This window comes from Sinohyriopsis cumingii, unplaced genomic scaffold (assembly GCF_028554795.1).
Source record: "Sinohyriopsis cumingii isolate HCF-2022 unplaced genomic scaffold, ASM2855479v2 utg000622l, whole genome shotgun sequence".
In the NCBI taxonomy this organism is placed as follows: Eukaryota; Metazoa; Mollusca; class Bivalvia; order Unionida; family Unionidae; genus Sinohyriopsis; species Sinohyriopsis cumingii.
Window position 1 is genome coordinate 373,244 of NW_028315918.1, and position 15,078 is coordinate 388,321.

Genomic DNA, 15,078 nt, shown 5'->3' on the forward strand with positions numbered 1-15,078 from the left:
GAAAAGATAAAATTTTCAGTAAATAAGGTGAATGCTGCAAAGACTTAAAACTCTGTATGTATGTATGTATGTATGTATGTATCTACATATATATATATGTATGTATATGTGTGCATGTATGTATGTATGCAAGTATGCATGCATGTATGTATGTATGTATGCATGCATGCATGCATGTACGTATGTGTGCACACATGCGTGCTAGCATGTATGTGTGTCTGTCTGTCGATGTGTCTCCATCAACGATAATATCTGAAAACATATTTAACTACAAGGCTTTGGAGAAGTGATTCAACCATTATTAAGCCAGATCCAGCCTTGGCCACTAGAGGGTCGTCAACATGTAAATTCACGATCTTTGAAAATTTCTGTTCTGTCAAATATAAATTCCAATGAAGTGATGCTCATTAAAGTGAAAACTTTTAGTCACATGTACAATGAAGTCTGACCATTTTACTGAATGCACTTCAAAGGTCAGTAAGTTATTTTATGCTAACAATACCAGTGGTTTATTCTATGCTATAAACACAAATGGTTTATTTTACGACTTATCATCATCACATTCATGGTAGAGAGAAGAAACTTTATGTCCCCTTACGCTGAAAAAAGTAGAAAGTATTAAGCCAGTCTATAAGGACCCCTGATGATGCAGCTTCCCTCTGATTCCCTATCGGCACCGAAAAATTGACACATTCTGTGGGGCTCAATACAGGAAAATCTGCATCATCCTTCCTGGTGGAGACATTCTGGGGAACTTTGTCCCCTGGTTTCTCCTCTTGTATTGGACTGCGAGTTTCAGTATGTGTTGGATGTTGCTGTGCAGCATCTGTTGACAAAAAAGAACATTTAAAATGATGTTTCAATGGAATATTAAGTAATGGAGGATTTCATATAACTTTTCATTTGAATATTAAATAATAGAGGATTTGATATGACTTTTTATTGGAATATCAAATGATAAAGGATATAATATGACTTTTCATTTGAATATCAAATAGAGGATTTAATACGAGTTATCATTGGAATATTAAACTAAAACAAGTTGAATATTACAGCATTTCACAAGTTGCCTGCAGCTGGTTGGATATTGATAAAATATAGTCTGTCATGCTACTTACAAACAAAAAGATACTACATTGCTCAATGATGAATTTATAGGTTACTGCATTTGTATGGGAAAATATTAACAAGTTTTTTGGATAGATATACTGTATGACCTTGGCAGTGCAGCAAATCCATTTGACAAAATGAGTTCATATTTTCCCCCACAAATGCAGTAACCTTTTTATTATATGCTCATTTTTTTATTCTACCTAAGTCTTAATTATATAAACAAAAATACACCATAAGAAACAAAGTAATTGAAGTTATGCTGCATTTTAAACTAAATACACATGTAGAGATTCATCAGTACACAGCAACAATAATGCACACATAACTCTGCCGAGCTAAATTTGAACTTAGTTGTGCAGTCAACATTACATTCGAAAGAAATTGTCGTTTTGGTCTATTTAACATTGAAATTTAGAGTCATATTGTGAATGAATGTGCACTGTAACAACTTTACAATCTGGTCTGGAATGGACAGATTTTGGTGTTTTTGTCAATCCTACTAACTTTTGTGATTATGGACTGGATTTATCTGTGTCAATTCAACATGAAATAACATCTGATTTGTGCAGCAGAGGAACAGTGTGTTGACTCCTCTGCATGTTTGTTTCTGTTCTGTCATTGAATGTTTGGAATCATAATGTGGGAAAAATATTAACTCTTTCAATTGTAGTTATCAAGAAGACACGATAGAATATAATGTTCATTTCATTTTGAGTGCAGTAAGGAGGATGCAATTGCACTTGGAATGTAGTCAAATTTACAGTACAATATTGAAATGTGTAATCATGCTTTGCAGCCCATGACATAGCTCATGTAATTTGGATTTGCAGAACTAAGAAGTACATTTTGAGTTAATTCAGGACATAAAACTCTATGTATATTTTTTTCCATTCTTATTACACTCCAAAATGTCTTTAAATAAATTCACAGAAATTCGAAAAAGCTACTAAATCTGAAAAGTCTGAGCACTTTGTAACTGAATAATGAAAGAAAAAATAAAATTAAAAAATCCACTCAAATGATCACAACTACTTATCTCTTCTAAGACTGATGTTAATGCTAGACATTATCAATTTCAAGTAAAAGAACTCTTGTATAAAAAACAAAATACTGAAAGCAGAATGAGACTAAACTAACCATTTCAAATTCACTTGCAACTACAGACAAGGTCAAGTACTTCAGCAGATAGCCTATCAGAAATTAGGTCAGCCAGATTTCCATTGGGGAATCCCATTGCCTGTACATAACTCATCAACATTTTCACTTAAATAAAAGTAACCTCACTATCTCTGAAACTATGAATGTGTTTACAAGCATGACCTCATCTTTAAAGTACAAACCTAACTATAAAGAATATTGGTATTTAATATGTTATTTAGTAAATGACTCTTTCAATCTAGAATCATGAAAATTAACAAACATAATACAGGTATACATAACACATGTCACCAAGGGATGGGCCAGGTGTGCTATATGACTAAACCAAAGGACAGACCAGGTGTGATACATAACTAAGTAATGAGACAGGTGAGATACATGACTAACAAAGGGATGGGTTGGGTTATACAGTGGCAATACCTGAAGCAGCTTTTACTTACCAGCAGGGAAAACTTCATTAACAGAAGCAGCTTTGGTGGTTTTTGGTGGATCCTTCCACAATGACTCTGTAGATATTTTTGGAATGATAATATTATTAATACTAGCTTGGGAACTTGTGTTGATGCCTTCTTGTTCAATGGGTTTTTTCTTCTTTTTCTCTTTTATATGGCCTTTTGAATGTCTAGTTGACTTCAATATTCTTTTAGGGACTGGAAAATAAACAAAACATGATCACTAGTATTACTATATTCTTGGACATTCTACAAATGACAGAACGACTGAATGAATGAAGAATCAGATTTGGTGTTTTAAAACACAGCAAGTAGGTTGTTTAGTGCCAAGGCAATTAGAGTCAAGTGCCTTGCTTAAAGACACATCGAAGAAGCTTACCCAAGATAATCTGAACCCGGACACTTTTAGCTATGGTTCCTGCATGCTAATCACTAAACCACCATGAATGAATGAATGAACTAGACCTAAATCTATCAATGAATGTAACTTTATATGTACTGTTTTAAGAGGAATCATATGCAGAACATTCATGGTCTTCATCTCTGTAAGTACACAGCCCTGGCTATAATGTAAAGAAGAACATTCATGGTATTTATGTCAGTTTTTGTGTGTGTGTGTGTGTGTGTGTGTGTGTGTATGTATGTACAGGGACTATAAGTACATCAGCACAGCCCTTGCTATAATGCAAAGAAGAACACTTATGGCATGTAATCGTCAAAAGAACTGTACTTACCACAGGTATATACAACATTGAGGTATTTCTGTAAACCAAGTGAACATGGATTTCCAAAAACCTTTTCTACTGCATCTACCACACATTTTCTGTTAGCATGGCAATGTTTCATCATAACTTCGAAGGCACCTTTAGACTGACAATCTGTAATACGAAACACATCACATTTACAATGGAAAAACTTAATTCATATGCATTCCTTACACAATAATATATAATGTGCATACTGTAAGTTCATCACACAAGAATATTTATACAGTAAAACCTGTCTTGAAAGACCACTGTTATGTGAGACCAGCTGTCATGAGAGCCCTTATTCTTAATGCACAGATTTATTGATTATATAGTGTTATAACCTATGAGAGACCACCTGTCTTAAGAGACCATAATTTTTTGGCAGAAGGAGTGGTCTTTCAAGACAGGTTCTATGGTGTGTGTGTGTGTGTGTGTATCTCAAAAAACCATGAAAACTGGTATCTACAAAATATATGGAATTCACAGCATATGCAAATAGAGGGATAAAATTGGCTGGTGCCCTGTTTCCACTCCCTAAGTCAACTGAATCTGTTCTTAACCAATTCTCTGATGCCAAAGATAGATAAATCTGATTATGCTCTCTTATAATAGATGATTTAATAAGACTTTGTCAATTGATGATAGTTGTTGTCTGAGAAATCGTGACTTTCTCGAGGAAAGCAAGATAAGACATTTTTTTCTTTTAACTGCTGAGTGTTTAAACCATGTCTGTTATACTTCACTGAAAAGAAGATATTGAACCCTTTGTAAATATGACCATGGGGATGAGTAAAGGTAATATTTTAGAAGACATCCATCATTAGTAGTGATAACAATATCCATTTGGAAAGTACATGTCGTACACCTTCGCTTTACCCTATGAAAAGCAGCACACTGGAAAACTTACCATACACTGCCCTGCATGGATGCCACAGACGACATCCATACTAATGGAAAGACAAAGAGAAATTTTATTGCAAAGTTTGTCTACTGAGTTGACATAAGGCGTGGTAGAATTCAGTTTCAGAAATTTAAATGAAGTATTAAAAGTGAAAAACATTAAATTAAAATAGATCTTGCATGAAATATTTTCCTGTAGGTAGAAAGTGCGATTATGTTTTTTTTTACATAGAAGTATTGAGGTATGATATAGGGTCTATTTAATAAATGGTATTATTTTTGAAAACAAAGAAAATGGTGGATTGGATCCAGTTTATTTAAGTTCTATTTATAGTAATGCTGTGGAAGCAAATTCATGCAGAAGGTAATTTCAGATTTGTATGCACATCAGAAACAAAACAAAAATCGTGACACCATCACTATCCATGCCAGCAACAAATCATCATTATAGCAGCTCCATCATGATTAAATTCCAAATCTACAAATATAGTAAGGCCACCCCCAAATTATGAGCGTTTCCAGTCAGCCAACTATCTTTGTTTCACAGTGTCCACCTAAGCACGTTTTTTCCACACGGTAAAAACAGAAATCCCATCAAATATATATAATGTTTAAAAAGAAGAAGAAGAAAAACTGACCTGATACCCAAATTTTAAAACCAGTGCAGTAGGAAACACATTTTTTGTGTGCCTAGCAAACATCTGCCAACCCTAATGAGTCCGTCTCAGTAAGGCAGTTGATTTTTGTCCACAAGTTTGACCAGGTTTTAGTAAGGTGTAACAAAATATCACACACTGCTATTATAAAGCTGGAAAACGTAAATAAAAGTTCGGTATTCGAAACATGCAGTGACAATAAATGTTATGTTCAACTGAAAAGTTTGTAAAGTACACGTAGACTTTATTTACCACTAGTACAGTTGCACAAACTTAAGATCCAAACCCTATGCAGCTCAATGGCTTGTTGCTGTCTCTCAACTTGATGTAATTCTAGGAAATTCGTCTTCCATTTCACAGGACGACAGCAATCGTATCTCCTGCCATGAGTTATATTCAAATTGGCATGTGATGTCCAATAAACATAATTGTGTCTCTTCTAGCTCTTTTCACAAGAATCTGAATATTCCTTTTATTTTTCTGTGTTGATTATTAACACTTTTCATCAAGCTTATTTTCTGTCTTAAACATGCATAGTTTGCTGGACGACAATTTTAAAAAAGTCTATAATCAACAGTTTGATCATGCAGATGCTTCGCATGAACAAATAGGTGCAGTTTAAAGTGTCTGAGATGCCCATTTAAAGTTAGTCTGATTCCCTGACTAATTTCACTAATTCTAATATGAAACCCAGCTCCAAATCAAGCAAGGATGAACAAATTTTCTGGATTTTTTTGGCAATGATATTTTTTCTGTAGTTTTTCTTTTATGCTGTAAGTCCATATTTTAAGGGTAATTTTTTTTAAGACTTATGGCAAAATCGTAAGGGTTGGCAGGTCTGCTAACATGTGTATGTCTTACAAGGTCAATACTTTACATGAAAATACCCATCAACAAATACCATATTAATTCAGGATAACTGATGCTTGACTTGGACTTCTTGTAGATTACTTGAACCGTATGAAAACAAATATGAAACTTCTTTCAAACCTAATGCAAGTCACATTGCACTGGAGAATTATATTCCAAGAGACTTGAGAGTTATGACCAGGAAGCAATATGCACATGACCATTTTTTCAGGATGAGTAGCAATAACAAGATTTGCGGTGGACATAATGAATGCCAGATAGGGACCATTTTGATTTATGACCAACTATTTCTCAGAAGTTGTTTGGAAAAACCCCCATGTCAATACGACTTTCTGTTCTGGAGGAGTTGTGATAACAAGATTTTGAAGACAGCTGCTGTGGCAGACATACTGGACATCATATTAGCATTATTTTCATTCATAAAATGTCTTTTAGTGAAAACCCCATGTTCATTTACGAAAACTGATGCTGTGGTGGCACATATTGGATGTTAGATCAGCATCAGTTTCATTAAGGACCAGCTTAAACATCTTAAAAAGTCTTTAGTGAAAACCCCATGTTGATATGTCCGCCCACTGAAGGAGAAGAAGCTTACAACAAAGGTATCAAGATGGCCACTGTGTCAGCCATTTTGGATGTGTGAGCAGCACCATTTTCATTTAGAACCAACTAGACCATGGGATGAATGTATATGTATAGTTTCATGACAATCTTTGAAGCAGTTTGGGAGAAGTGATAATGAACTTGTGCAGACAGACAGGTCAGATCATGGATAACAGACAACAGACCATCCCATAAGCTCTTCTGGTCTAAAACCAGTAGAAAGCTAAGAATACAAATAGTATTTGTGGCATGTCATTTATGCTCTTCGTTAAAAAAAATTGTTATTTAACTTGTGGGTGCTCATTACCTGTGTATTGTCAAATTCACAAGTTTCATTTCAGTGTGTAGTATAAAGGCAAGTTAATGAACCCTCTCATCTCTTCAAGTTGATCATAGAAGCCTTACAGACAAGGGGCACACAATTGGGTAAACAACAAATATTTCACGTAACATAACAATATTATAAATCATAACTGTTTATTGCAAGCTGGGCAAACACTGATCTTAAATAAATTAATGAATTTAGTTTAGAAAGTTGTATTGAATGTGTCAGCTTTACTTAACATTTCCAAAATAAAATAAAATTGGATACAATATTATTTATGTTCACTGCATTTCTCAGTTGCCATTGTAATAGGACATTCTCTTTAAAGTGCCTCCTGTCAGATTATACCTAGCACCTTCGCATACCCACTGATCACAAATAAAGATCATTCATTGTGACAAATGCCTCATATGTTGAAAAATGAAGCAGTAGGATATATACAAAAAAGTTAGGTGCTTTAAGAAAAATGACATCACAAGTTTACATCCGGGTCTCCACCAGAGGTACAATCTGGTCAGTCTCACTAGAGAAGATGGCCTTATCCATTAAAATATACATAAAGGTGCATCAATCTTGTGCAAAATGAACATGTCCATAATAAAATCACAGATAATCGAAGGGTGCTCAGTATTTAGTATTAAGTAAAACTGATGAACAGTCAAAAAATGAGTGGAAAAGGAAGATCTTATCTATGCGAGTAGACGTCATGACAATGGATCATTTTCACTCTGTTGACACCTGCAGCAGATGTTATAAAAATGGGATTAAATAAATTTGCATATTGATTCTTAGGAAATAGGCAATTTAATCACGTGTATACATGCAAGTTGAACTCGGAGATTTATTGTCCTATGCCAGTTTTATTTTAGGAATGACTATGAATCTCCTTGAACTCCTGCCTCAACCCTTAACCCATGAAGCCAACTAAATGCCTGATAGTGTACAAACGAAACTTACAAATCTTAATCAGAACCTTTCTAAATCACCAGCTAAATTGGTGAGTTGAAGAAAAAAAAATGACACTATATTTATATTGTTTCTATTTAATTCCCATATACTATTAACCTCCATAAAGGAATTTGAGTATGCTTAATTTTAACTAAGTACTGAGAGTTGGGGACTGACTATTTAACGATCAGATGAAGATGTAGTGTTTTTCCTTTATCTCAAGGAAAATAATATTCCTACATAATGTCATGGATTTAGAGTTTTCACAAATCAGAGCAATAGTACTTTTTTGCAAGCTATCTGAAGGTCACATTTTTTCCCCCTAAAACATTAACGCCCTCGAAAAAGAAAATATTGCAGTCCCTGACATTACTGATATTTTGCTTCAGCAACATCATTGTAACGATGATGGTTATGACATTGATAATAATGATGACGATAACAAAATCAAGTTGTAATTTTGTTGTGCCAATTACTCTGTTGACTTAAACTTCTATACTTTTGCAAAATCATGGACATGTTTACTCTCTGCAATATTTATTGTCGACTTGAACCTCTGGGAGATACCTGGATGTAATGCAATGACATCAAGACCTCTTTTCCTAAAGTGTTCAAACTGATAATTTGTTGGGTATGTTTACTAAGTAGTGACATGGCAATAAAATATACTGCCTATAAAACAAGGGTGTTCTTAACAGGATGTACTGTCCTATAAAACAAGGGTTATGTTAATAGGATGTACCGTCCTATAAACAAGGGTTTTGTTAATAGGAAATACCATCCTATAAAACAAGGGTTTTTTTAATAGGATCTACCATCCAATAAAACAAAGGTTTTGTTAACAGGATGTACTGTCCTATAAAACAAGGGTTTAGTTAAAGTTAATAGGATGTAGCATCCTACAAAACATGTGTTTGGGTGAATAATGTACAATGCATTCAGCACTGCAAGATACCTCCTTAAACATTACTTACAGATAGCAACAACAATCCTGTTTCTGTCACAAAATGATATTGATTTCAAACCATTTGCTAACACAAGTGAAACAAACATCAGCCTTGGCAATTCTTTTATTGTTTAAAGAATAGTGTTTTTCAAAACCTAAATTCCAGCAACCATACCCGCTACTTTTATTTATGAATTCAAACTAAGCTATCACACATGTCAACAGATAAGGAGTTTGTTTTATAAAAAAACTCTAAAACTACAAATGTCATTCAAGCATGAAAAATAGGTCACTGTGAGCTCTTTTGGTATGATTGTGTTACTGTTAACAAGAACCCAAAAAAAATAACAAATCTGATGAGTCTAGATGAAATAGGAACCAAGAGAAGGAGGGTGTTATAATCAAACTCAAACAACAGAAGAAACAACTCCAGCATGAAAAATGTATCATTCTGACTTACATTTTGTATTAATTGGTTACTCTTTCCAAGGTGTTCACACGCCAATTTGACCAGTGAATGTCAAACAGGGCCAAAGATATGATAGGTGTTTTTAATAAACCTCTACAAATAAAAAGGTCATTCGCACTTTAAAAATAGGTCACAAAGACCTGCGAGAGTACAGCTGACTTATTCTTCCTGAGATGCACAAACAACTGTGATGTGAAATATGGTTCAAGATATCTTGGGGAATTGTGAACAGTTAATGTAGCAATGAATACATGAATGGTTCTATATCTCATTGCATGTGTACTGGCAACACAATGATGCCATCATCACCTAAAGGGGCCAGTCAGAAAGTAATGAATCAAGACTAAGATTTCAGTAAAGGCAATAAAATAAAATAAAAATTAAAAAACAGTTCTGTACATCTATTCATTTTAAACTGAAATATACTAACTTGTTCTGTTAGTGGCAGAACTGTCTACCCTGGTCAGAGGACATTCCAAGATCCCACCTGGCGTTCTACCAAAAAGTGCAGAATAGATAACAATCCGTGTTGACTTGTTACATGAGAGCTTCAACTGTTCTCCTTCACAGACAGTCTTGCTCATAAATTCATCTGGAATGATGCAAAGTCAAAACTGTACATGTGCAAGGTCTAAGATATATAAAATGTGCAAGATCTAAAATTGTACAATGTGCAAGATATAAGACTGTACAATGTGGAAGATCTAAGACTGTACAATGTGCAAGCTCTAAAACTGTACAATGTGGAAGATCTAAGACTGTACAATGTGCATTAACATATCACTATATACTTGCTTATTGAGCCAGGTCCTATTGCAACAACATAAACCTGTCATATAACGTGCTTGCAGATTAGGGTTGACATTACCACAAAGACTCAGACTTGCCAGTGCATTATGCAATGTCAGTTCTGGGTCTGTGCTGTTGGCAGCTGGACTTTACTTATAAGTGAGAATGAAGTTGTAAATGAAATTGCCTTCAAACTGTACAATTTTAAAAAGAAAATACAATTTCTAACAGGTTACACAATCTACAAGGATAATGATGCAGTCAATGATCAAAACTTAATACCAAGAAACTTTCTCTTAAAGTACTAATTATCAAAATGGTGATACTTATAAAGTCGATATAAATGCATACCAAGTTTCAAGAAAATCTCATGGTGCAGGAGATGTCAGCAGGGGAAGAGTGTGCCATATAGATGGAGGAACTCTATTGGTACTAAACATCTAAACAGTACTAAACTGATAAAAATTGTACACAGGTCACAAATGACTCATGATGCAAATACATACAATGTTTCAGGAAGATACAACTGCATACAATGTTTCAAAAAGTGATTCAGGAAGTTACATATGCATACCATGTTTCAGGAAGATACAAATGCATACCATGTTTCAAGAAGACACAAATGCATACCATGTTTCAGGAAGATACAAATGCATACCATGTTTCAAGAAGACACAAATGCATACCATGACTCAGGAAGATACAAATAAATAAAATGATTCAGGAAGATACAAATGCATACCATGTTTCAGGAAGATACAAATGCATATCCATGTTTCAGGAAGATACAAATACAAAAAATGATTCAGGAAGATACAAATGCATACCATGTTTCAGGAAGATACAAATGTATACCATGTTTCAGGAAGATACAAGTGCACACCATGTTTCAGGAAGATACCCCCATATGGTTCAGGAGGTATTAACCAGAGAAAAGTGTGACTGATGGAGAATGATACGATTTGTAATAAAAATGGGGAAAATGCAGAACAAATAAACTGCATTTTAACAGAACTTTGTCTAGTCATGATGCAAAAGGATATCAAGTTTCATGAAGACATCTAGAAATATTAAGTAAGCAAAAGTGTGATGTACAGACAAGCTGACTCCGGTATACCCCAAATTTTGTCTGCATGGGATATAACCAAGGGTATTCAGCACAACTCTGTCTTCACTCATTATGTAACTTAGTTTCCAAGTTACAAGTTGTAGAACATAGTGCAAGTATGCATTCTCAAACCATCCTGATCACATTCAAACATCTGAATTTTCCATATTTAAAATATGGTTCCAAGTTTTCATTCCCATTACAAATGTAAGCCTCTTTGGTAGATCCCTGAGGATGTTTAACTCACACTCCAAAGTGTAAGCACCTTGGGCAGATCCCTGAGGATTTTTAATCTATACTCCAAAGTGTAAGCCCCTTGGGTAGATCCCTGAGGATTTTTAATCCATACTCCAAAGTGTAAGCCCCTTGGGTAGATCCCTGAGGATTTTTAATCCATACTCCAAAGTGTAAGCCCCTTGGGTAGATCCCTGAGGATTTTTAATCCATACTCCAAAGTGTAAACCCCTTGGGTAGATCCCTGAGGATTTTTAATCAATACTCCAAAGTGTAAGCCCCTTGGGTAGATTCCTGAGGATTTTTAACACCCATTCCAAAATGTAAGCCACTTGGGAAGATCCATTTAGATTTTTAACCTCAACTTCAAAGTATAAGCCACTTGGGTAGTTCCCTGATAATTTTTAACCCACACTCCAAAGTCTCTTGGGTAGTTCCCTGTCGATAAGCATTGTCTCAGGAGCAAATATCAGTTATGTATGATGATATGTATATTTAAATTGTGTGCTTAACTTTTATCCAGGACTGTAACTTAGATAATGTAAACATGATGCTTTGGTTCCATAACTGTAGGTTATAAATAGGTTGTTTATGAGCTTAGAATATTGTAGAAAATGACTTGTTTAAAATTTTCCATTAGAATGACTCACATTTAGGTCAAGTGAAAATGTGTATCAATAGGGAGTTGATAAACAAGATAATTTATTCCTGTTTTGGTCAGTCAGTGGAGGAATCCTTTACAATTGTGCTGTGATGCAACACATTATTCTGAAAATTATGCGAACTCATTCAAAAACTTTCTGGACTGAATCACTGTAGTACATCAGTACATTCAATTCTCTTGGAACATTCTGTATTTTGGGCATTTATGATTATTTGGAATTTAATTCACAATACTGTGTCTCTTAAATATTCACCTTGTAAATAAACTGTCTGTTGATTTTACTTAAATTGTTGGTTTCACTTCTTTCTGTTACTTAATTTAAGACCTTTAGGTCATAACAATGTACATTTGTCTTTCCAGTGTTATGAATATCTATATTACATGTTTAATTTTTGTCCATGACTGTAGATTGTAATATTCAAGTGTAAGCAACATATCACACAGCTAATGTTTGTCCAATATCATTGATTATATTTTAAGAAAATGATGCTATAATTTGCTTGCTTGGATTGTAGTTCTAAATCCAGTCTTCATAATGAATCTTTTGACAGTTTGGGGTAATTTTCCAAGGGGTCCCAGTTGACAGTTGGATCACTGATCACTCAAACCAAATTTCAGATATATGGGACAAATGGTCCAGCCAACCCTCATGGACCAGATCAAAATCCAAATCAAATAATCAAGTTTCACATGTCTCACTTTAATCATAGCGAAGGAATTCAAGAATTTTACAATAAGCCTACATACATATGTATGCCTGTAGTTCCAAATGGAATTTACATAAATGGATCTGTATGTACACATGTGGGTCTGTATCACATTATCATGATACTTCAAAGTTTCTGGATAAAAATTGTGCATAAACAACAAATGCACACAGACTGGCAGAATAACAAACAATAATAACAAAAACTAAGGCAACTATATCATTTGCCATTGCAAACCCATGCTTCTTAATGTAAATTATACACACCCACACACACACACACAGACATCAGAGTCATATAGTCACGTGATATCGACAATAAAAAATCTTCCTAAGTTGTTGTACATCGAATTTGGACATAATTATATAGAAGTCACTTAATGTTTGTAAATAATATAATGCACACTTAATTCTCAACGTATTTATTCTGAGAACAACCAACATAAACCTGTTGGTATTGCAGCAGGGTGGAGAAAACCATTTTCAAGAAGTACTGTGAGTGTGTCAGCGATGTTTTTGTTGGTGTCACGTGACTACCACATTGACATGTGCTCTCTGCATAGTGAATCTGGTTTTCTTCAAATTGCTGCAACATTTACAGATTTTTTGTTCTTGTTTCCTTTTTCTACAAAAATTACATGACTTTCAATTATATGTTAGATTTGTTTTCCTACAGCAACACTAGAAATGGTTCACTGTTGATATCACGTGACCATATGACCTCTGATGTCATTGACATGTAGGTTGCTAGCGTTGTGTAGTCATTGGCTAGGAATGCAAATGGCCAGATCCATGTCAATTACATCAACAATATACTTTCGTCTCATCTGTCAGCGGATTAAAGACATAACGAATGCTATGATTGCAATTTCTGAGAAAATAAATCATATTCCTATCGATTTCATGCAGGTATATCTTGATGAAAGGTCATTACAATTTGCTGGGCCTGCTAGTAAGCAGCTACCCCATCTTCCATCTTTTTGATAGGGATTGGACTCTGACCCTACACCCCAACATAAATGTCCAAATATCAAAAATAGGATTACAAGGGTCAGAGGAAACTCGGACACACACATACACACACAATCAGGTATTAAAACTCAGTTACAGGTAAGATTAAGGTCACCATGCTTCTTCTGTAAAACACCCCCGCCCCACCCCACAAAAAGAAAGAGAGAGAGGGGGGGGGTATTAAAACTTTATTAGTTACTGGCAAGATCAAGGTCATACTCTGTAAATTTTATAGGCAGTTCTCCACTTTATGCAGTTATCATCAAAAAAATAATGGCTCAAGTTTACTTCAAAACATGTTTTCTTTTCTTTCTTTTTATTTGATCTCATTTACAGTAAATATACAATTAACATCCTGGTACAGAAGCCTAACCTATTTAATTCAAGGTTATCTGCACTGGCAGCTACACTATCAAATTTCAAATCTGATGATAACTCTTGTACTTTAGAAGGCCAGTATTTGCTTTTCAATCAGCAAAAAGTTACAAAGGAGTGGCACTGTCAAACATAGGGCACTCCTGAACCTAGCAATTTTGAAACAGAAAGTGCATCTATGACAATCATCAAATAATTCCCTTTTATTCCATCCCATTTTTATCAATAGTACACATCCAATTAACCTAGATCCAGACTAGCCTTTGCATATGGCACCAGCAGATCTGGGTTAATTCTTAAATTCAAATAAGAAGTAGAATAAATGTGTCAGGGCATTATATGACATAGGTCTGGTCCAACAATGTTGCCACTTTGGTGTATCATAAATATATACACAGCATCTAGTAATCTGAAAATAAAGTACTTCCTTGACACCCTTCAAATCAGTTTTATACCAGGGTGTCAAGTTTAATATTGAGCAGAGCAGCAGTGTTGAATAAAAGCCAAAAGATTCTCCTTTACAGCTTCCAGCTTCACTTCCAGGAAGCTACTTTGTTTTTGTTTTGGGGCGAATGCCATTTTTCAGTGCATGATAGGCTATACATAGTATAATTGGTGGAGGAAGAACTGAGGAAAACCCTGGTAAGAACCACTGACCCATGAGAAGCTACTGGTTAGTTTTCTCATATACCCACATGGGCCAAGGCTGGCTGGTATGGTGAGTGCTGTAGAAAACTTGGCTACCCTGAGCCCACGAAGCAGTGTATGTGTGTGTGTGTGTGTGTGTGTGTGTATATATATATATATATATATATATATATATATATATATATATATATATATATATATATATATAATTACATGCTTCAATATACACAAGGCCTCCAACACAATTATTTTTCAAAAACTTGTCACTACAAAGCATTTAGAGTTGTTTTCAAGACTTGTCTTTCTAAAGAATTTAGAGTTATTTTTTAAGACTTGTTACTATACAGCATTTAG

The 15,078-nt window shown here is 34.6% G+C and overlaps 1 protein-coding gene across 2 annotated transcripts in view; it reads right to left on the reverse strand.

The window, feature by feature from the left end:
- Window positions 1–15,078, reverse strand: part of LOC149773637 (protein eva-1-like) — a 258,264-nt gene that overhangs the window by 18,851 nt on the left and 224,335 nt on the right. For both annotated transcript variants that reach the window (XM_089946269.1, XM_089946270.1), the window contains 4 exons: window positions 9,620–9,781; window positions 3,458–3,601; window positions 2,712–2,921; window positions 599–826 (listed from right to left, as the gene is read on the reverse strand). In XM_089946269.1, the coding sequence (XP_089802395.1) occupies window positions 599–826; window positions 2,712–2,921; window positions 3,458–3,601; window positions 9,620–9,781 (744 nt within the window). The remainder of the gene's footprint in view (window positions 1–598; window positions 827–2,711; window positions 2,922–3,457; window positions 3,602–9,619; window positions 9,782–15,078) is intronic.